The sequence below is a fragment of the Oncorhynchus masou genome, chromosome 14 (assembly GCF_036934945.1).
Source record: "Oncorhynchus masou masou isolate Uvic2021 chromosome 14, UVic_Omas_1.1, whole genome shotgun sequence".
In the NCBI taxonomy this organism is placed as follows: Eukaryota; Metazoa; Chordata; class Actinopteri; order Salmoniformes; family Salmonidae; genus Oncorhynchus; species Oncorhynchus masou.
This window is the reverse complement of record NC_088225.1, coordinates 38807755-38831414: the sequence shown is the minus strand read 5'-3', so window position 1 is coordinate 38831414 and position 23660 is coordinate 38807755. Positions and strand designations below refer to the sequence as shown.

At 50.9% G+C, this 23660-nt stretch overlaps 1 protein-coding gene across 1 annotated transcript in view; it reads right to left on the bottom strand.

The window, feature by feature from the left end:
* Positions 1-768: 768 nt before the first annotated feature.
* LOC135553795 (uncharacterized) overlaps positions 769-23660 on the bottom strand; it is a 63997-nt gene continuing 41105 nt past the window's right edge. The window contains exons 3-9 of the mRNA XM_064985741.1: positions 18696-18749; positions 18436-18477; positions 18104-18172; positions 15277-15650; positions 6158-6286; positions 5298-5366; positions 769-818 (exon numbers count right to left, since the gene is read on the bottom strand). Coding sequence (XP_064841813.1) covers positions 6254-6286; positions 15277-15650; positions 18104-18172; positions 18436-18477; positions 18696-18749 — 572 coding nt within the window. The 3' untranslated portion in view covers positions 769-818; positions 5298-5366; positions 6158-6253. The remainder of the gene's footprint in view (positions 819-5297; positions 5367-6157; positions 6287-15276; positions 15651-18103; positions 18173-18435; positions 18478-18695; positions 18750-23660) is intronic.

Here is a 23660-nt window from a genome sequence, read left to right as displayed (position 1 = left end):
AGTAGTACACTAGATAGGGAATAGGGCTCTGGTCTATAGTAGTACACCAGATAGGGAATAGGGTTCTGGTCTACAGTAGTACACTATATAGGGCTCTGGTCTATAGTAGTACACTAGATAGGGAATAGTGTTCTGGTCTAAAGTAGTACACTAGATAGGGCTCTGGTCTACAGTAGTGCACTAGATAGAGAATAGGGTTCTGGTCTATAGTAGTACACCAGATAGGGAATAGGGTTCTGGTCTACAGTGGTACACTAGATAGGGAATAGGGCTCTGGTCTATAGTAGTACACTAGATAGGGAATAGGGCTCTGGTCTATAGTAGTACCACTAGATAGGGAATAGGGTTCTGGTCTATAGTAGTACACTAGATAGGGAATAGGGCCCTGGTCTAAAGTGGTACACTAGATAGGGAATAGGGTTCTGGTCTATAGTAGTACACTATATTGGGAATAGGGCTCTAGTCTATAGTAGTACACTAGATAGGGAATAGGGCTCTGGTCTATAGTAGTGCACTAGATAGGGAATAGGGCTCTGGTCTATAGTAGTACACCAGATAGGGAATAGGGTTCTGGTCTATAGTAGTACAATAGATAGGGAATAGGGCTCTGGTCTATAGTAGTACACTAGATAGGGAATAGGGCTCTGGTCTAAAGTGGTACACTATATAGAGAATAGGGTCTGGTCTATAGTAGTCAGTCACTATAGTAGTACACTAGTAGGGAAAGTTGGGTCAAATTGAGGTGTTGATGCTGGTCACCACTCACCTGGAGAGAGGTAGGACGTCGAGGGTTCTAGGAGACAGCGAGGGAGGAGACACTGCAAGGACACAGTACGTCAGGTAACACGCGCAGGCACACAGAGTCACGGACACACAGAGTCACGGACGCACAGAGTCACGGACACACAGAGTCACGGACACACAGAGTCACGGACACACAGAGTCACGGACACACAGACTCACGGACACACAGACTCACGGACACACAGAGTCACGGACACACAGAGTCACGGACACACAGAGTCACGGACACACAGTCACGGGCACACAGAGTCACGGACACACAGAGTCACGGACACACAGAGTCACGGACACACAGAGTCACGGACACACAGACTCACGGACACACAGAGTCACGGACACACAGAGTCACGGACACACAGACTCACGGACACACAGAGTCACGGACACACAGAGTCACGGACACACAGAGTCACGGACACACAGTCACGGACACACAGAGTCACGGACACACAGAGTCGCGCAGGCACACAGAGTCACGGACACACAGAGTCACGGACACACAGAGTCACGGACACACAGTCACGGACACACAGAGTCACGGACACACAGACTCACGGACACACAGAGTCACGGACACACAGAGTCACGGACACACAGAGTCACGGACACACAGACAGTCACGGGGAGTCACGGACACACAGACAGGCACACTCACGGACACACAGAGTCACGGACACACAGTCACGGACACACAGAGTCACGGACACACAGACTCACGGACACACAGAGTCACGGACACACGAGACGGACACACAGAGTCACGGACACACAGAGTCACGGACACACAGAGTCACGGACACACAGACTCACGGACACACAGAGTCACGGACACACAGAGTCACGGACACACAGACTCAGTCACGGACACACAGAGTCACGGACACACAGAGTCACGGACACACAGAGTCATCAGTCACGGGCACACAGAGTCACGGACACACAGAGTCGCGCAGGCACACAGAGTCACGGACACACAGAGTCACGGACACACAGGCAGAGTCACGGACACACAGAGTCACGGCACACAGAGTCACGGACACACAGAGTCACGGACACACAGAGTCACGGACACAGAGTCAGACACACAGTCACGGGCACACAGAGTCACGGACACACAGTCGCGCAGGCACACAGAGTCACGGACACACAGAGTCACGGACACACACGGACACACAGAGTCACGGACACACAGACTCACGGACACACAGAGTCACGGACACACAGAGTCACGGACACACAGTCACGGACACACAGAGTCACGGACACACAGTCACGGGCACACAGAGTCACGGACACACAGAGTCGCGCAGGCACACAGAGTCACGGACACACAGAGTCACGGACACACAGTCACGGACACACAGAGTCACGGACACACAGACTCACGGACACACAGAGTCACGGACACACAGAGTCACGGACACACAGAGTCACGGACACACAGAGTCACGGACACAGAGTCGGACACACAGTCACGGGCACACAGAGTCACGGACACACAGAGTCGCGCAGGCACACAGAGTCACGGACACACAGTCACGGAGTCACACAGAGTCACGGACACACAGACTCACGGACACACAGAGTCACGGACACACAGAGTCACGGACACACAGTCACGGACACACAGAGTCACGGACACACAGACTCACGGACACACAGAGTCACGGACACACAGAGTCACGGACACACAGAGTCACGGACACACAGAGTCACGGACACACAGACTCACGGACACACAGAGTCACGGACACACAGAGTCACGGACACACAGAGTCATGGACACAGTCAGCACACAGACTCACGACACACAGAGTCGCGCACACAGAGTCACGGACACAGTCAGAGAGTCACGGGACACACAGAGTCACGGACACACAGAGTCACGGACACACAGAGTCACGCAGGCACACAGACAGAGGCACACAGAGGACACACAGAGTCACGGACACACAGAGTCACGGACACACAGAGTCACGGACACACAGAGTCACGGACACACAGAGTCACGGACACACAGACTCACGGACACACAGAGTCACGGACACACAGAGTCACGGACACACAGACTCACGGACACACAGAGTCACGGACACACAGTCACGGACACACAGAGTCATGGACACACAGTCACACAGAGTCACGGACACACAGTCGCGCAGGCACACAGAGTCACGGACACACAGAGTCACGGACACACAGTCACACACAGAGTCACGGACACACAGACTCACGGACACACAGAGTCACGGACACACAGAGTCACGGACACACAGTCACGGACAGAGACACACAGTCACGGACACACAGAGTCACGGACACACAGAGTCACGGACACACAGAGTCACGGACACAGAGTCACGGACACAGAGTCACGGACACACAGAGTCACGGACACACAGAGTCATGGACACACAGAGTCACGGACACACAGAGTCACGGACACACAGAGTCATGGACACAGTCACGGGCACACAGAGTCACGGACACACAGAGTCACGCAGGCACACAGAGTCACGGACACACAGAGTCACGGACACACAGTCACACACAGAGTCACGGACACACAGACTCACGGACACACAGAGTCATGGACACACAGAGTCACGGACACACAGAGTCACGGACACACAGAGTCACGGACACACAGACTCACGGACACACAGAGTCACGGACACACAGAGTCACGGACACACAGAGTCATGGACACACAGTCACGGGCACACAGACTCACGGACACACAGAGTCGCGCAGGCACACAGAGTCACGGACACACAGAGTCACGGACACACAGAGTCACGGACACACAGACACACAGAGTCACGGACACACAGAGTCACGCAGGCACACAGACGCAGGCACACAGAGTTGACACACAGTGGACACACAGAGTCACGGACACACAGAGTCACGGACACACAGAGTCACGGACACACAGACTCACGGACACACAGAGTCACGGACACACAGAGTCACGGACACACAGACTCACGGACACACAGAGTCACGGACACACAGAGTCACGGACACACAGACTCACGGACACACAGAGTCACGGACACACAGAGTCACGGACACACAGAGTCACGGACACACAGAGTCACGGACACACAGAGTCATGGACACACAGAGTCACGGACACACAGAGTCACGGACACACAGAGTCATGGACACACAGTCACGGGCACACAGAGTCACGGACACACAGAGTCGCGCAGGCACACAGAGTCACGGACACACAGAGTCACGGACACACAGTCACGGACACACAGAGTCACGGACACACAGACTCACGGACACACAGAGTCATGGACACACAGAGTCACGGACACACAGAGTCACGGACACACAGAGTCACGGACACACAGACTCACGGACACACAGAGTCACGGACACACAGAGTCACGGACACACAGAGTCATGGACACACAGTCACGGGCACACAGACTCACGGACACACAGAGTCGCGCAGGCACACAGAGTCACGGACACACAGAGTCACGGACACACAGAGTCACGGACACACAGACACACAGAGTCACGGACACACAGAGTCACGGACACACAGAGTCACGCAGGCACACAGAGTCGCGCAGGCACACAGAGTCACTGACACACAGAGTCACGGACACACAGAGTCACGGACACACAGAGTCACGGACACACAGAGTCACGGACACACAGACTCACGGACACACAGAGTCACGGACACACAGAGTCACGGACACACAGACTCACGGACACACAGAGTCACGGACACACAGAGTCACGGACACTCAGAGTCACGGACACTCAGAGTCAGACTCACACACAGAGTAACGGACACACAGAGTCACGGACACACAGACTCACAGATTCACGGACACACAGAGTCACGGACACACAGAGTCACAGAAACACAGAGTCACGGACACACAGAGTCACAGACACACAGAGTCACGGACACACAGAGTCACGGATACACAGAGTTACGGACACACAGGCTCACAGACACACAGACACACATAGTCACGCAGGCACACAGAGTCACGGGCACACAGACACACAGAGTCACGGACACACAGAGTCACGGACACACAGAGTCACGGACACACAGAGTCACGGACACACAGACTCAGGCACACAGACTCACGGACACACAGACTCACGGACACACAGACTCACGGACACAAAGACTCATGGACACACAGACTCACGGACACACACTGTGCACTGTTGGAGCTAGAAACAGATGCATTTTGCTCCACTGTTGGAGCTAGAAACAGATGCATTTTGCTCCCCTGTTGGAGCTAGAAACAGATGCATTTTGCTCCACTTTTGCTCCACTGTTGGAGCTGGCATTTTGCTCCACTGTTGGAGCTAGAAACAGATGCATTTTGCTCCCCTGTTGGAGCTAGAAACAGATGCATTTTGCTCCACGCTAGAAACAGATGCATTTTGCTAAACTTTGTACACTGAACTTTGATTTGACTCATGGACACACACACACTCACTCAGTATGTAGGTGGGAGGTCTTGAGAAGCCGAAAACAGGGGCTTGTACGAGCTGCAGCTCTGAGCCATCTGTAGAGACACAGAGCACAGGTTACACTCTCACACACAGAGCACAGGTTACTCTCTCACACACAGAGCACAGGTCACTCTCTCACAAACAGAGCACAGGTCACTCTCTCAACCACAGAGCACAGGTCACTCTCAGGTCACTCTCTCACACACAGAGCACAGGTTCACACACAGAGCACAGGTCTCTCTCACACACAGAGCACAGGTTACTCTCTCACACACAGAGCACAGGTCACTCTCTCACACACAGAGCACAGGTCACTCTCTCACACACAGAGCACAGGTTACTCTCTCACCCACAGAGCACAGGTTACTCTCTCACACACAGAGCACAGGTTACTCTTTCACACACAGAGCACAGGTCACTCTCTCACACACAGAGCACAGGTTACTCTCACACACAGAGCACAGGTTACTCTCTCACACACAGAGCACAGGTCACTCTCTCACACACAGAGCACAGGTTACTCTCTCACACACAGAGCACAGGTCACTCTCTCACACACAGAGCACAGGTTACTCTCTCACACACAGAGCACAGGTCACTCTCTCACACACAGAGCACAGGTTACTCTCTCACACACAGAGCACAGGTTACTCTCTCACACACAGAGCACAGGTCTCTCTCTCTCTCCCTCTCTCTCTCTCTCTCTCTCTCTCTCCCTCCCTCCCTCCCTCCCTCTCCACAGATGGACTATATGAAACATCTCCATTGAAAGTGCTTTATGAGTCCAGCATTAACTCTTCATTGTGGGGAAACCAGCCCATATCATCATCATCATCACACTTACTGCTACACGAAGAGACGAAAGTAGCAGTCCCAAACCCAGGAATGTAAAGGAGAGAAGGAGCGATCTGGACAAGTCTGGGAGGAGGAGGAGAGAGAGTCACGGCCGAGAGGGGAGGAGAACCAGCACAACCTACAGAGAACACAAAAAAAAATATTCAGTTAGATATAATCAGGTCCATTTAAAAAAAAAAAGCCAAGAACATCAAAACCTAAACTAAAGGTTAAGCTTCATCACTTATTTCTTACAGCCACAAGAACCCCACGGTCCTTTAGACCAGTCTCTCAGCCACACTACCTCACTGTAGAGGAACTGAACCCCACGGTCCTTTATACCAGTCTCTCAGCCACACTACCTCACTGTAGAGGAACTGAACCCCACGGTCCTTTATACCAGTCTCTCAGCCACACTACCTCACTGTAGAGGACCTGAACCCCACGGTCCTTTATACCAGTCTCTCAGCCACACTACCTCACTGTAGAGGAACTGAACCCCACGGTCCTTTAGACCAGTCTCTCAGCCACACTACCTCACTGTAGAGGAACTGAACCCCACGGTCCTCTATACCAGTCTCTCAGCCACACTACCTCACTGTAGAGGACCTGAACCCCACGGTCCTTTATACCAGTCTCTCAGCCACACTACCTCACTGTAGAGGACCTGAACCCCACGGTCCTTTAGACCAGTCTCTCAGCCACACTACCTCACTGTAGAGGACCTGAACCCCACGGTCCTTTAGACCAGTCTCTCAGCCACACTACCTCACTGTAGAGGACCTGAACCCCACGGTCCTTTAGACCAGTCTCTCAGCCACACTACCTCACTGTAGAGGACCTGAACCCCACGGTCCTTTAGACCAGTCTCTCAGCCACACTACCTCACTGTAGAGGACCTGAACCCCACGGTCCTTTATACCAGTCTCTCAGCCACACTACCTCACTGTAGAGGACCTGAACCCCACGGTCCTTTATACCAGTCTCTCAGCCACACTACCTCACTGTAGAGGAACTGAACCCCACGGTCCTTTAGACCAGTCTCTCAGCCACACTACCTCACTGTAGAGGAACTGAACCCCACGGTCCTTTAGACCAGTCTCTCAGCCACACTACCTCACTGTAGAGGACCTGAACCCCACGGTCCTTTATACCAGTCTCTCAGCCACACTACCTCACTGTAGAGGACCTGAACCCCACGGTCCTTTAGACCAGTCTCTCAGCCACACTACCTCACTGTAGAGGACCTGAACCCCACGGTCCTTTAGACCAGTCTCTCAGCCACACTACCTCACTGTAGAGGACCTGAACCCCACGGTCCTTTAGACCAGTCTCTCAGCCACACTACCTCACTGTAGAGGAACTAAACCCCACGGTCCTTTAGACCAGTCTCTCAGCCACACTACCTCACTGTAGAGGACCTGAACCCCACGGTCCTTTAGACCAGTCTCTCAGCCACACTACCTCACTGTAGAGGAACTGAACCCCACGGTCCTTTAGACCAGTCTCTCAGCCACACTACCTCACTGTAGAGGACCTGAACCCCACGGTCCTTTAGACCAGTCTCTCAGCCACACTACCTCACTGTAGAGGACCTGAACCCCACGGTCCTTTATACCAGTCTCTCAGCCACACTACCTCACTGTAGAGGACCTGAACCCCACGGTCCTTTATACCAGTCTCTCAGCCACACTACCTCACTGTAGAGGACCTGAACCCCACGGTCCTTTAGACCAGTCTCTCAGCCACACTACCTCACTGTAGAGGAACTGAACCCCACGGTCCTTTAGACCAGTCTCTCAGCCACACTACCTCACTGTAGAGGAACTGAACCCCACGGTCCTTTATACCAGTCTCTCAGCCACACTACCTCACTGTAGAGGACCTGAACCCCACGGTCCTTTAGACCAGTCTCTCAGCCACACTACCTCACTGTAGAGGACCTGAACCCCACGGTCCTTTAGACCAGTCTCTCAGCCACACTACCTCACTGTAGAGGAACTGAACCCCACGGTCCTTTAGACCAGTCTCTCAGCCACACTACCTCACTGTAGAGGAACTGAACCCCACGGTCCTTTAGACCAGTCTCTCAGCCACACTACCTCACTGTAGAGGACCTGAACCCCACGGTCCTTTATACCAGTCTCTCAGCCACACTACCTCACTGTAGAGGACCTGAACCCCACGGTCCTTTAGACCAGTCTCTCAGCCACACTACCTCACTGTAGAGGACCTGAACCCCACGGTCCTTTACACCAGTCTCTCAGCCACACTACCTCACTGTAGAGGACCTGAACCCCACGGTCCTTTATACCAGTCTCTCAGCCACACTACCTCACTGTAGAGGACCTGAACCCCACGGTCCTTTATACCAGTCTCTCAGCCACACTACCTCACTGTAGAGGACCTGAACCCCACGGTCCTTTATACCAGTCTCTCAGCCACACTACCTCACTGTAGAGGAACTGAACCCCACGGTCCTTTATACCAGTCTCTCAGCCACACTACCTCACTGTAGAGGACCTGAACCCCACGGTCCTTTATACCAGTCTCTCAGCCACACTACCTCACTGTAGAGGACCTGAACCCCACGGTCCTTTAGACCAGTCTCTCAGCCACACTACCTCACTGTAGAGGAACTGAACCCCACGGTCCTTTAGACCAGTCTCTCAGCCACACTACCTCACTGTAGAGGAACTGAACCCCACGGTCCTTTAGACCAGTCTCTCAGCCACACTACCTCACTGTAGAGGAACTGAACCCCACGGTCCTTTAGACCAGTCTCTCAGCCACACTACCTCACTGTAGAGGACCTGAACCCCACGGTCCTTTATACCAGTCTCTCAGCCACACTACCTCACTGTAGAGGAACTGAACCCCACGGTCCTTTAGACCAGTCTCTCAGCCACACTACCTCACTGTAGAGGAACTGAACCCCACGGTCCTTTAGACCAGTCTCTCAGCCACACTACCTCACTGTAGAGGACCTGAACCCCACGGTCCTTTAGACCAGTCTCTCAGCCACACTACCTCACTGTAGAGGAACTGAACCCCACGGTCCACCAGTCTCTCAGCCACACTACCTCACTGTAGAGGACTGAACCCCACGGTCCTTTATACCAGTCTCTCAGCCACACTACCTCACTGTAGAGGAACTGAACCCCACGGTCCTTTATACCAGTCTCTCAGCCACACTACCTCACTGTAGAGGAACTGAACCCCCACTGTCCTTTAGACCAGTCTCTCAGCCACACTACCTCACTGTAGAGGACCTGAACCCCACGGTCCTTTATACCAGTCTCTCAGCCACACTACCTCACTGTAGAGGACCTGAACCCCACGGTCCTTTATACCAGTCTCTCAGCCACACTACCTCACTGTAGAGGACCTGAACCCCACGGTCCTTTATACCAGTCTCTCAGCCACACTACCTCACTGTAGAGGAACTGAACCCCACGGTCCTTTATACCAGTCTCTCAGCCACACTACCTCACTGTAGAGGAACTGAACCCCACGGTCCTTTATACCAGTCTCTCAGCCACACTACCTCACTGTAGAGGACCTGAACCCCACGGTCCTTTATACCAGTCTCTCAGCCACACTACCTCACTGTAGAGGAACTGAACCCCACGGTCCTTTATACCAGTCTCTCAGCCACACTACCTCACTGTAGAGGACCTGAACCCCACGGTCCTTTATACCAGTCTCTCAGCCACACTACCTCACTGTAGAGGAACTGAACCCCACGGTCCTTTAGACCAGTCTCTCAGCCACACTACCTCACTGTAGAGGACCTGAACCCCACGGTCCTTTATACCAGTCTCTCAGCCACACTACCTCACTGTAGAGGAACTGAACCCCACGGTCCTTTATACCAGTCTCTCAGCCACACTACCTCACTGTAGAGGAACTGAACCCCACGGTCCTTTATACCAGTCTCTCAGCCACACTACCTCACTGTAGAGGAACTGAACCCCACGGTCCTTTAGACCAGTCTCTCAGCCACACTACCTCACTGTAGAGGAACTGAACCCCACGGTCCTTTAGACCAGTCTCTCAGCCACACTACCTCACTGTAGAGGACCTGAACCCCACGGTCCTTTAGACCAGTCTCTCAGCCACACTACCTCACTGTAGAGGACCTGAACCCCACGGTCCTTTAGACCAGTCTCTCAGCCACACTACCTCACTGTAGAGGACCTGAACCCCACGGTCCTTTATACCAGTCTCTCAGCCACACTACCTCACTGTAGAGGACCTGAACCCCACGGTCCTTTAGACCAGTCTCTCAGCCACACTACCTCACTGTAGAGGAACTGAACCCCACGGTCCTTTAGACCAGTCTCTCAGCCACACTACCTCACTGTAGAGGACCTGAACCCCACGGTCCTTTATACCAGTCTCTCAGCCACACTACCTCACTGTAGAGGACCTGAACCCCACGGTCCTTTATACCAGTCTCTCAGCCACACTACCTCACTGTAGAGGACCTGAACCCCACGGTCCTTTATACCAGTCTCTCAGCCACACTACCTCACTGTAGAGGACCTGAACCCCACGGTCCTTTAGACCAGTCTCTCAGCCACACTACCTCACTGTAGAGGAACTGAACCCCACGGTCCTTTAGACCAGTCTCTCAGCCACACTACCTCACTGTAGAGGACCTGAACCCCACGGTCCACCAGTCTCTCAGCCACACTACCTCACTGTAGAGGAACTGAACCCCACGGTCCTTTATACCAGTCTCTCAGCCACACTACCTCACTGTAGAGGACCTGAACCCCACGGTCCTTTATACCAGTCTCTCAGCCACACTACCTCACTGTAGAGGAACTGAACCCCACGGTCCTTTAGACCAGTCTCTCAGCCACACTACCTCACTGTAGAGGACCTGAACCCCACGGTCCTTTATACCAGTCTCTCAGCCACACTACCTCACTGTAGAGGACCTGAACCCCACGGTCCTTTATACCAGTCTCTCAGCCACACTACCTCACTGTAGAGGAACTGAACCCCACGGTCCTTTATACCAGTCTCTCAGCCACACTACCTCACTGTAGAGGAACTGAACCCCACGGTCCTTTATACCAGTCTCTCAGCCACACTACCTCACTGTAGAGGAACTGAACCCCACGGTCCTTTATACCAGTCTCTCAGCCACACTACCTCACTGTAGAGGACCTGAACCCCACGGTCCTTTAGACCAGTCTCTCAGCCACACTACCTCACTGTAGAGGAACTGAACCCCACGGTCCTTTAGACCAGTCTCTCAGCCACACTACCTCACTGTAGAGGACCTGAACCCCACGGTCCTTTATACCAGTCTCTCAGCCACACTACCTCACTGTAGAGGACCTGAACCCCACGGTCCTTTAGACCAGTCTCTCAGCCACACTACCTCACTGTCTGAACCCCACGGTCCTTTAGACCAGTCTCTCAGCCACACTACCTCACTGTAGAGGACCTGAACCCCACGGTCCTTTATACCAGTCTCTCAGCCACACTACCTCACTGTAGAGGACCTGAACCCCACGGTCCTTTAGACCAGTCTCTCAGCCACACTACCTCACTGTAGAGGACCTGAACCCCACGGTCCTTTAGACCAGTCTCTCAGCCACACTACCTCACTGTAGAGGACCTGAACCCCACGGTCCTTTATACCAGTCTCTCAGCCACACTACCTCACTGTAGAGGACCTGAACCCCACGGTCCTTTATACCAGTCTCTCAGCCACACTACCTCACTGTAGAGGAACTGAACCCCACGGTCCTTTATACCAGTCTCTCAGCCACACTACCTCACTGTAGAGGAACTGAACCCCACGGTCCACCAGTCTCTCAGCCACACTACCTCACTGTAGAGGACCTGAACCCCACGGTCCTTTAGACCAGTCTCTCAGCCACACTACCTCACTGTAGAGGACCTGAACCCCACGGTCCTTTAGACCAGTCTCTCAGCCACACTACCTCACTGTAGAGGACCTGAACCCCACGGTCCTTTATACCAGTCTCTCAGCCACACTACCTCACTGTAGAGGACCTGAACCCCACGGTCCTTTAGACCAGTCTCTCAGCCACACTACCTCACTGTAGAGGAACTGAACCCCACGGTCCTTTATACCAGTCTCTCAGCCACACTACCTCACTGTAGAGGAACTGAACCCCACGGTCCTTTATACCAGTCTCTCAGCCACACTACCTCACTGTAGAGGACCTGAACCCCACGGTCCTTTAGACCAGTCTCTCAGCCACACTACCTCACTGTAGAGGACCTGAACCCCACGGTCCTTTAGACCAGTCTCTCAGCCACACTACCTCACTGTAGAGGACCTGAACCCACGGTCCTTTAGACCAGTCTCTCAGCCACACTACCTCACTGTAGAGGAACTGAACCCCACGGTCCTTTATACCAGTCTCTCAGCCACACTACCTCACTGTAGAGGAACTGAACCCCACGGTCCTTTATACCAGTCTCTCAGCCACACTACCTCACTGTAGAGGAACTGAACCCCACGGTCCTTTATACCAGTCTCTCAGCCACACTACCTCACTGTAGAGGACCTGAACCCCACGGTCCTTTATACCAGTCTCTCAGCCACACTACCTCACTGTAGAGGACCTGAACCCCACGGTCCTTTATACCAGTCTCTCAGCCACACTACCTCACTGTAGAGGAACTGAACCCCACGGTCCTTTATACCAGTCTCTCAGCCACACTACCTCACTGTAGAGGAACTGAACCCCACGGTCCTTTAGACCAGTCTCTCAGCCACACTACCTCACTGTAGAGGACCTGAACCCCACGGTCCTTTAGACCAGTCTCTCAGCCACACTACCTCACTGTAGAGGACCTGAACCCCACGGTCCTTTATACCAGTCTCTCAGCCACACTACCTCACTGTAGAGGAACTGAACCCCACGGTCCTTTATACCAGTCTCTCAGCCACACTACCTCACTGTAGAGGACCTGAACCCCACGGTCCTTTAGACCAGTCTCTCAGCCACACTACCTCACTGTAGAGGACCTGAACCCCACGGTCCTTTATACCAGTCTCTCAGCCACACTACCTCACTGTAGAGGAACTGAACCCCACGGTCCTTTATACCAGTCTCTCAGCCACACTACCTCACTGTAGAGGACCTGAACCCCACGGTCCTTTATACCAGTCTCTCAGCCACACTACCTCACTGTAGAGGACCTGAACCCCACGGTCCTTTATACCAGTCTCTCAGCCACACTACCTCACTGTAGAGGAACTGAACCCCACGGTCCTCTATACCAGTCTCTCAGCCACACTACCTCACTGTAGAGGACCTGAACCCCACGGTCCTTTATACCAGTCTCTCAGCCACACTACCTCACTGTAGAGGACCTGAACCCCACGGTCCTTTAGACCAGTCTCTCAGCCACACTACCTCACTGTAGAGGACCTGAACCCCACGGTCCTTTAGACCAGTCTCTCAGCCACACTACCTCACTGTAGAGGAACTGAACCCCACGGTCCTTTAGACCAGTCTCTCAGCCACACTACCTCACTGTAGAGGAACTGAACCCCACGGTCCTTTATACCAGTCTCTCAGCCACACTACCTCACTGTAGAGGAACTGAACCCCACGGTCCTTTAGACCAGTCTCTCAGCCACACTACCTCACTGTAGAGGACCTGAACCCCACGGTCCTTTATACCAGTCTCTCAGCCACACTACCTCACTGTAGAGGAACTGAACCCCACGGTCCTTTAGACCAGTCTCTCAGCCACACTACCTCACTGTAGAGGAACTGAACCCCACGGTCCTTTAGACCAGTCTCTCAGCCACACTACCTCACTGTAGAGGACCTGAACCCCACGGTCCTTTAGACCAGTCTCTCAGCCACACTACCTCACTGTAGAGGACCTGAACCCCACGGTCCTTTAGACCAGTCTCTCAGCCACACTACCTCACTGTAGAGGAACTGAACCCCACGGTCCTTTAGACCAGTCTCTCAGCCACACTACCTCACTGTAGAGGACCTGAACCCCACGGTCCTTTAGACCAGTCTCTCAGCCACACTACCTCACTGTAGAGGACCTGAACCCCACGGTCCTTTAGACCAGTCTCTCAGCCACACTACCTCACTGTAGAGGAACTGACTTTAGACCAGTCTCTCAGCCACACTACCTCACTGTAGAGGACCTGAAGTAAAGACAGTCGGGGCGGCGAGGGTCCCCGCACCAGAGGCGCCACCAAAATGGGGTGTGCCAGAGGTGGATCGGGGTCTACGTCCCGCACCACAGACGCCACTGCGGATAGATGCCCACCCAGACCCTCCCCTATAGGTTCAGGTTTTGCGGCCGGAGTCCGCACCTTTGGGTGGGGTACTGTCACGTCCTGACCTTCGAGAGACTTTTTATTTTGGTTTGGTCAGAGTGTGCACACTACAGGGATAAGAGAGAGTGAAGGAGTGTACACTACAGGGATAAGAGAGAGTGATGGAGTGTACACTACAGGGATAAGGGAGAGTGAAGGAGTGTACACTACAGGGATAAGAGAGAGTGATGGAGTGTACACTACAGGGATAAGAGAGAGTGATGGAGTGTACACTACAGGGATAAGGGAGAGTGATGGAGTGTACACTACAGGGATAAGGGAGAGTGATGGAGTGTACACTACAGGGATAAGAGAGAGTGAAGGAGTGTACACTACAGGGATAAGAGAGAGTGATGGAGTGTACACTTCCCTTGATAAGAGAGAGTGAAGGAGTGTACACTACAGGGATAAGGGAGAGTGATGGAGTGTACACTCCAGGGATAAGAGAGAGTGAAGGAGTGTACACTACAGGGATAAGAGAGAGTGATGGAGTGTACACTACAGGGATAAGAGAGAGTGAAGGAGTGTACACTACAGGGATAAGAGAGAGTGATGGAGTGTACACTTCCCTTGATAAGAGAGAGTGAAGGAGTGTACACTTCAGGGATAGTGATGGAGTGAGAGAGTGATGGAGTGTACACTACAGGGATAAGAGAGAGTGAAGGAGTGTACACTACAGGGATAAGAGAGAGTGAAGGAGTGTACACTACAGGGATAAGAGAGAGTGAAGGAGTGAACACTACAGGGATAAGAGAGAAGGTAGAAACAGAGTTGGTTCTTACCTCTGATGGGAGAGTCTGTCTGAGTCTCTCTCTTCCTCTGTCCGTCCACAGGCTCTGTCGCTCTCCTCTTCCTCCTTCCGTCCACAGGCTCTGTCGCTCTCCTCTTCCTCCTTCTGTCCACAGGCTCTGTCGATCCCATCTTCCTCTGTCCGTCCACAGGCTCTGTCGCTCTCCTCTTCCTCCTTCCGTCCACAGGCTCTGTCGCTCTCCTCTTCCTCCTTCCGTCCACAGGCTCTGTCGCTCTCCTCTTCCTCCTTCTGTCCACAGGCTCTGTCGATCCCTCTTCCTCCTTCCGTCACCAGCCTCTGTCGATGCCATCTTCCTCTGTCTGTCACCAGGCTCTGTCTCTCTCTTCCTCTGTCCGTCACCAAGCTCTGTCAGGGACAACATCAAAGAGGACACTGTTGTTTCAATCAACCAATCAACCAACTGTTGCTGACGTCATACCTCTATATGAGAGGGCCGTTGTGAGTGCAGGCTTCTGCCACAGCCAAGCAGAAACAACAGCTTATTTAAGTCTTTATTAATTATTTTTATTTTTTGTTTTATTTCACCTTTATTTAACCAGGTAAGTAGGTAAGTAGAGAACACCTTTATTTAACCAGGTAGGTAGGTAAGTAGAGAACACCTTTATTTAACCAGGTAGGTAAGTAGAGAACACCTTTATTTAACCAGGTAGGTAAGTAGAGAACAGGTTCTCATTGACAATTGCGACCTGGCCAAGATAAAGCAAAGCAGTTCGACACACAACGACACAGAGTTACACAAGGAGTAAAACAAACATACAGTCAATAATACAGTATAAACAAGTCTATATACGATGTGAGCAAATGAGGTGAGATAAGGGAGGTAAAGGCAAAAAAAGGCCATGGTGGCAAAGTAAATACAATACAGTGCCTTGCGAAAGTATTCGGCCCCCTTGAACTTCGCGACCTTTTGCCACATTTCAGGCTTCAAACATAAAGATATAAAACTGTATTTTTTTGTGAAGAATCAACAACAAGTGGGACACAATCATGAAGTGGAACGACATTTATTGGATATTTCAAACTTTTTTAACAAATCAAAAACTGAAAAATTGGGCGTGCAAAATTATTCAGCCCCCTTAAGTTAATACTTTGTAGCGCCACCTTTTGCTGCGATTACTGCTGTAAGTCGCTTGGGGTATGTCTCTATCAGTTTTGCACATTGAGAGACTGAAATTTTTTCCCATTCCTCCTTGCAAAACAGCTCGAGCTCAGTGAGGTTGGATGGAGAGCATTTGTGAACAGCAGTTTTCAGGTCTTGACGTCGTCAAGGATTGGTAGGATGGTCAGTTTTACGAGGGTATGTTTGGCAGCATGAGTGAAGGATGCTTTTTTACGAAATATGAAGCCAATTCTAGATTCTAGATTTAATTTTGGATTGGAGATGTTTAATATGAGTCCGGAAGGAGTGTTGTATGGCATTGAAGCTCGTCTGGAGGTTAGTTAACACAGTGTCCAAAGAAGGGCCAGAAGTATACAGAATGGTGTCGTCTGCGTAGAGGTGGATCAGAGACTCACCAGCAGCAAGAGCGACATCATTGATGTATATAGAGAAGAGAGTTGGCCCAAGAATTGAACCCTGTGGCACCCCCATAGAGACTGCCAGAGGCCCGGACAACATTCCCTCCGATTTGACACACTGAACTCTATCAGAGAAGTAGTTGGTGAACCAGGCGAGGCAGTCATTTGAAAAACCAAGGCTGTCCAGTCTGCCGATGAGGATGTGGTGATTGACAGAGTGGAAAGCCTTGGCCAGATCAATGAATAAGGCTGCACAGTATTGTCTCTTATCGATGGCGGTTATGATAATGTTTAGGACTTTGAGCGTGGCTGAGGTGCACCCATGACCAGCTCTGAAACCAGATTGCATAGCGGAGAAGGTATGGTGGGATTCAAAATGGTTGGTAATCTGTTTATTAACTTGGCTTTAGAAGACCTTAGAAAGGCAGGGCAGGATAGATATAGGTCTGTAGCAGTTTGGGTCAAGAGTGTCTCCCCCTTTGAAGAGGGGGATGTCCGCGGCTGCTTTCCAATCTTTGGGAAACTCAGACGACACGAAAGAGAGGTTGAACAGGCTAGTAATAGGGGTGGCAACAATTTCAGCTGATAATTTTTGAAAGAAATGGTCCAGATTGTCTAGCCCGGCTGATTTGTAGGGGTCCAGATTTTGCAGCTCTTTCAGAACATCAGCTGACTGGATTTGGGAGAAGGAGAAATGGGGAAGGCTTGGGCGAGTTGCTGTGGGGGGTGCAGTGTTGTTGACCGGGGTAGGAGTAGCCAGGTGGAAAGCATGGCCAGCCGTAGAAAAATGCTTATTGAAATTCTCAATTATGGTGGATTTATCAGTGGTGACTGTGTTTCCTATCTTCAGAGCAGTGGGCAGCTGGAAGGAGGTGTTCTTGTTCTCCATGGACTTTACAGTGTCCCAGAATTTTTTTTGAGTTAGTGTTTCAGGAAGCAAATTTCTGCTTGAAAGAGCCTTGGCTTCTCTAACTGCCTGTGTATATTGGTTTCTAACTTCCCTGAACTGCTGCATATCACGGGGGTGCGAGTGCAGAACGCCATAGGATGTTTTTTGTGCTGGTTAAGGGCAGTCAGGTTTGGAGGGAACCAAAGGCTATATCTGTTCTTGGTTCTAACTTTCTTGAATGGGGCATGTTTATTTAAGATGGTGAGGAAGCCATTTAAAAATAATAATAATAATAATAATAATAATAATAATAATGAGTCAAGCAGCAACAACAAGTTTATTAAAGTCTTTAATACGCCAAGCCTTTTATATCTGAATGAGGCGCGTTTACCTCTCTGTGTCTTGCAGTTCTGTTTCTGGTCGCCTGGCTCGGCCACAGCTGTCGGTATGGCAACCTCACCTACACACCACACCAGACAGAGGAAGTGAGAGAGTTGACCCTGGGACCTGGCATCACCGGGTATAGAAACACAACCGCTAGAACAGACAGACGGCGTCACCGGGTATAGAAACACAACCACTAGAACAGACAGATGGCGTCACCGGGTATAGAAACACAACCACTAGAACAGACAGACGGCATCATAGCAACACAACCACGAGAACAGACAGACGGCATCATAGCAACACAACGACTAGAAGCACCTGTTCTAAACTCCTTACCAGTTTGTATGTCCACATTAAAGTCCAGGTCAAACAGCGCATCTGAAACGGAGAGAAAAAATGCTTTGAGTCAATCAGCCAGTCACTGCGTGTGTGCGTGTGTGTGTGTGTGTGTGTGTGTGTGTGTGTGTGTGTGTGTGTGTGTGTGTGTGTGTGTGTGTGGGCGTGGGCGTGGGCGTGTGCGTGCGCATGCGCGTGTGCGTGTGTGTGTGTGTGTACGCGTGCGTGTGCGCGTGTGTGCGTGTGTGTGTGTAACTTACCATTGAAGTCAAAAGGAAAATCCTCGTGTTCCAGAATGCCATCCAGGTCTAATTCTGAGAAACAGGAAGAAAACAGTCAAACAGCCAATCACCTTCCCTGGTTCTGACTAAACAGCCAATCACCTTCCCTGGTTCTGACTAAACAGCCAATCGCCTTCCCTGGTTCTGACTAAACAGACAATCACCTTTCCTGGTTCTGACTAAACAGCCAATCACCATCCCTGGTTCTGACTAAACAGCCAATCACCTTCCCTGGTTCTGACTAAACAGCCAATCGACTTCCCTGGTTCTGACTAAACAGCCAATCACCTTCCCTGGTTCTGACTAAACAGCCAATCACCTTCCCTGGTTCTGACTAAACAGACAATCACCTTCCCTGGTTCTGACTAAACAGACAATCACCTTCCCTGGTTCTGACTAAACAGCCAATCACCTTCCCTGGTTCTGACTAAACAGACAATCACCTTCCCTGGTTCTGACTAAACAGCCAATCACCTTCCCTGGTTCTGACTAAACAGCCAATCACCTTCCCTGGTTCTGACTAAACAGCCAATCACCTTCCCTGGTTCTGACTAAACAGCCAATCACCTTCCCTGGTTCTGACTAAACAGCCAATCATCTTCCCTGGTTCTGACTAAACAGCCAATCACCTTCCCTGGTTCTGACTAAACAGCCAATCACCTTCCCTGGTTCTGACTAAACAGACAATCACCTTCCCTGGTTCTGACTAAACAGCCAATCACCTTCCCTGGTTCTGACTAAACAGACAATCACCTTCCCTGGTTCTGACTAAACAGCCAATCACCTTCCCTGGTTCTGACTAAACAGACAATCACCTTCCCTGGTTCTGACTAAACAGCCAATCACCTTCCCTGGTTCTGACTAAACAGACAATCACCTTCCCTGGTTCTGACTAAACAGCCAATCACCTTCCCTGGTTCTGACTAAACAGACAATCACCTTCCCTGGTTCTGACTAAACAGCCAATCGCCTTCCCTGGTTCTGACTAAACAGACAATCACCTTTCCTGGTTCTGACTAAACAGCCAATCACCTTCCCTGGTTCTGACTAAACAGCCAATCACCTTCCCTGGTTCTGACTAAACAGCCAATCACCTTCCCTGGTTCTGATTAAACAGCCAATCACCTTCCCTGGTTCTGACTAAACAGCCAATCACCTTCCCTGGTTCTGACTAAACAGCCAATCACCTTCCCTGGTTCTGACTAAACAGCCAATCACCTTCCCTGGTTCTGACTAAACAGCCAATCACCTTCCCTGGTTCTGACTAAACAGCCAATCACCTTCCCTGGTTCTGACTAAACAGCCAATCACCTTCCCTGGTTCTGACTAAACAGCCAATCACCTTCCCTGGTTCTGACTAAACAGCCAATCACCTTCCCTGGTTCTGACTAAACAGCCAATCACCTTCCCTGGTTCTGACTAAACAGCCAATCACCTTCCCTGGTTCTGACTAAACAGCCAATCACCTTCCCTGGTTCTGACTAAACAGCCAATCACCTTCCCTGGTTCTGACTAAACAGCCAATCACCTTCCCTGGTTCTGACTAAACAGACAATCACCTTCCCTGGTTCTGACTAAACAGCCAATCACCTTCCCTGGTTCTGACTAAACAGACAATCACCTTCCCTGGTTCTGACTAAACAGCCAATCACCTTCCCTGGTTCTGACTAAACAGACAATCACCTTCCCTGGTTCTGACTAAACAGCCAATCACCTTCCCTGGTTCTGACTAAACAGACAATCACCTTCCCTGGTTCTGACTAAACAGCCAATCGCCTTCCCTGGTTCTGACTAAACAGACAATCACCTTTCCTGGTTCTGACTAAACAGCCAATCACCATCCCTGGTTCTGACTAAACAGCCAATCACCTTCCCTGGTTCTGACTAAACAGCCAATCGACTTCCCTGGTTCTGATTAAACAGCCAATCACCTTCCCTGGTTCTGACTAAACATCCAATCACCTTCCCTGGCTGTGACTAAACAGCCAATCATCTTCCCTGGTTCTGACTAAACAGCCAATCATCTTCCCTGGTTCTGACTAAACAGCCAATCACCTTCCCTGGTTCTGACTAAACAGCCAATCACCTTCCCTGGTTCTGACTAAACAGCCAATCACCTTCCCTGGCTGTGACTAAACAGCCAATCATCTTCCCTGGTTCTGACTAAACAGCCAATCACCTTCCCTGGTTCTGACTAAACAGCCAATCACCTTCCCCGGCTGTGACTAAACAGCCAATCACCTTCCCTGGTTCTGACTAAACAGCCAATCACCTTCCCTGGTTCTGACTAAACAGCCAATCACCTTCCCTGGTTCTGACTAAACAGCCAATCGCCTTCCCTGGTTCTGAGAAGAGGAATATTGGGAAAGGGAGACAGGAAGGTGGATTTATCAGGAGGAATAGAGGAAGAGGAGGAATAGAGGAGGAAGAGGAATATTGGGACAGGGAGACAGGAAGGTGGATTTATCAGGAGGAATAGAGGAAGAGGAGGAATAGAGGAGGAAGAAGAATAGTGGGACAGGGAGACAGGAAGGTGGATTACTGGAGGAGGAATAGAGGAGGAAGAGGAATATTGGGACAGGGAGACAGGAAGGTGGATTACTGGAGGAGGAATAGAGGAGGAAGAGGAATATTGGGACAGGGAGACAGGAAAGTGGATTTATCAGGAGGAATAGAGGAGGAAGAGGAATATTGGGACAGGGAGACAGGAAAGTGGATTTATCAGGAGGAATAGAGGAGGAAGAGGAATATTGGGACAGGGAGACAGGAAAGTGGATTTATCAGGAGGAATAGAGGAGGAAGAGGAATATTGGGACAGGGAGACAGGAAGGTGGATTTATCAGGAGGAATAGAGGAGGAAGAGGAATATTGGGACAGGGAGACAGGAAGGTGGATTTATCAGGAGGAATAGAGGAAGAGGAGGAATAGAGGAGGAAGAAGAATAGTGGGACAGGGAGACAGGAAGGTGGATTACTGGAGGAGGAATAGAAGGGAGAAGAGGAATAGTGGGACAGGGAGACAGGAAGGTGGATTTATCAGGAGGAATAGAGGAAGAGGAGGAATAGAAGGGAGAAGAGGAATATTGGGACAGGGAGACAGGAAGGTGGATTTCTGGAGGAGGAATAGAGGAGGAAGAGGAATATTGGGACAGGGAGACAGGAAGGTGGATTTATCAGGAGGAATAGAGGAGGAGGAGGAATAGAGGAGGAAGAAGAATAGTGGGACAGGGAGACAGGAAGGTGGATTTATCAGGAGGAATAGAGGAGGAGGAGGAATAGAGGAGGAAGAAGAATAGTGGGACAGGGAGACAGGAAGGTGGATTTATCAGGAGGAATAGAGGAAGAGGAGGAATAGAAGGGAGAAGAGGAATATTGGGACAGGGAGACAGGAAGGTGGATTTCTGGAGGAGGAATAGAGGAGGAAGAGGAATATTGGGACAGGGAGACATGAAGGTGGATTACTGGAGGAGGAATAGAAGGGAGAAGAGGAATAGTGGGACAGGGAGACAGGAAGGTGGATTTATCAGGAGGAATAGAGGAAGAGGAGGAATAGAAGGGAGAAGAGGAATATTGGGACAGGGAGACAGGAAGGTGGATTTCTGGAGGAGGAATAGAGGAGGAAGAGGAATATTGGGACAGGGAGACAGGAAGGTGGATTTATCAGGAGGAATAGAGGAGGAGGAGGAATAGAGGAGGAAGAAGAATAGTGGGACAGGGAGACAGGAAGGTGGATTTATCAGGAGGAATAGAGGAGGAGGAGGAATAGAGGAGGAAGAAGAATAGTGGGACAGGGAGACAGGAAGGTGGATTTATCAGGAGGAATAGAGGAAGAGGAGGAATAGAAGGGAGAAGAGGAATATTGGGACAGGGAGACAGGAAGGTGGATTTCTGGAGGAGGAATAGAGGAGGAAGAGGAATATTGGGACAGGGAGACATGAAGGTGGATTACTGGAGGAGGAATAGAAGGGAGAAGAGGAATATTGGGACAGGGAGACAGGAAGGTGGATTTATCAGGAGGAATAGAGGAAGAGGAATATTGGGACAGGGAGACATGAAGGTGGATTTATCAGGAGGAATAGAGGAAGAGGAGGAATAGAAGGGAGAAGAGGAATATTGGGACAGGGCGACAGGAAGGTGGATTTATCAGGAGGAATAGAGGAAGAGGAGGAATAGAGGAGGAGGAGGAATATTGGGACAGGGAGACAGGAAGGTGGATTACTGGAGGAGGAATAGAGTGTTACGGTACAGAGTTGAGGGACTTAACGTCCTCTAATCATGTCCCTTCATCAACACTATGTCCTCTATAGAAGAACAGTTCACTTTATAGGACAGGGTTTGGCTGCAGGGGTTAACAGTATGTGTGTGTGTGTGTGTGTGTGTGTGTGTGTGTGTGTGTGTGTGTGTGTGTGTGTGTGTGTGTGTGTGTGTGTGTGTGTGTGTGTGTGTGTATGAGATATGTGGAACTAAACGTTTTGTAATGAACTGTTCCCCTTTATAGAACAGTGTTTCGGGGGGACTGCTGCTGATTGGAGGACGGCTCATAACAATGGCTGGAACGGAGCGAATGGAATGGCATCAAACTGTCAGGATTTGGCCAGGGTTGTTCCGGGTTTTGGTCACTAGATGCCCCCATTGTGCTTTTTGACCTTATGTTTTTTCCCTTGTTCCCCATTATTATTTGCACCTGTGCCTCGTTTCCCCTGATTGTATTTAAACCCTTAGTTTCCCTCAGTTCTGTGCTCTGTGTTTGTATGTTAGCACCCAGCCCTAGTGTTCTGTGTATTCTTGTCGATTCCGGTGGATGCTCTTGTGGAATTCTGTTTTGGTTTTTGAGTATCTCTTGAGGCTTTTTTGTGCTATTCCTACCACCTTTTGGATTTGCCATTTTGTATTGAAGGACTTCTCCTTTTTACTTTATTAAATACACCGTCTTAAGTACTGCTGT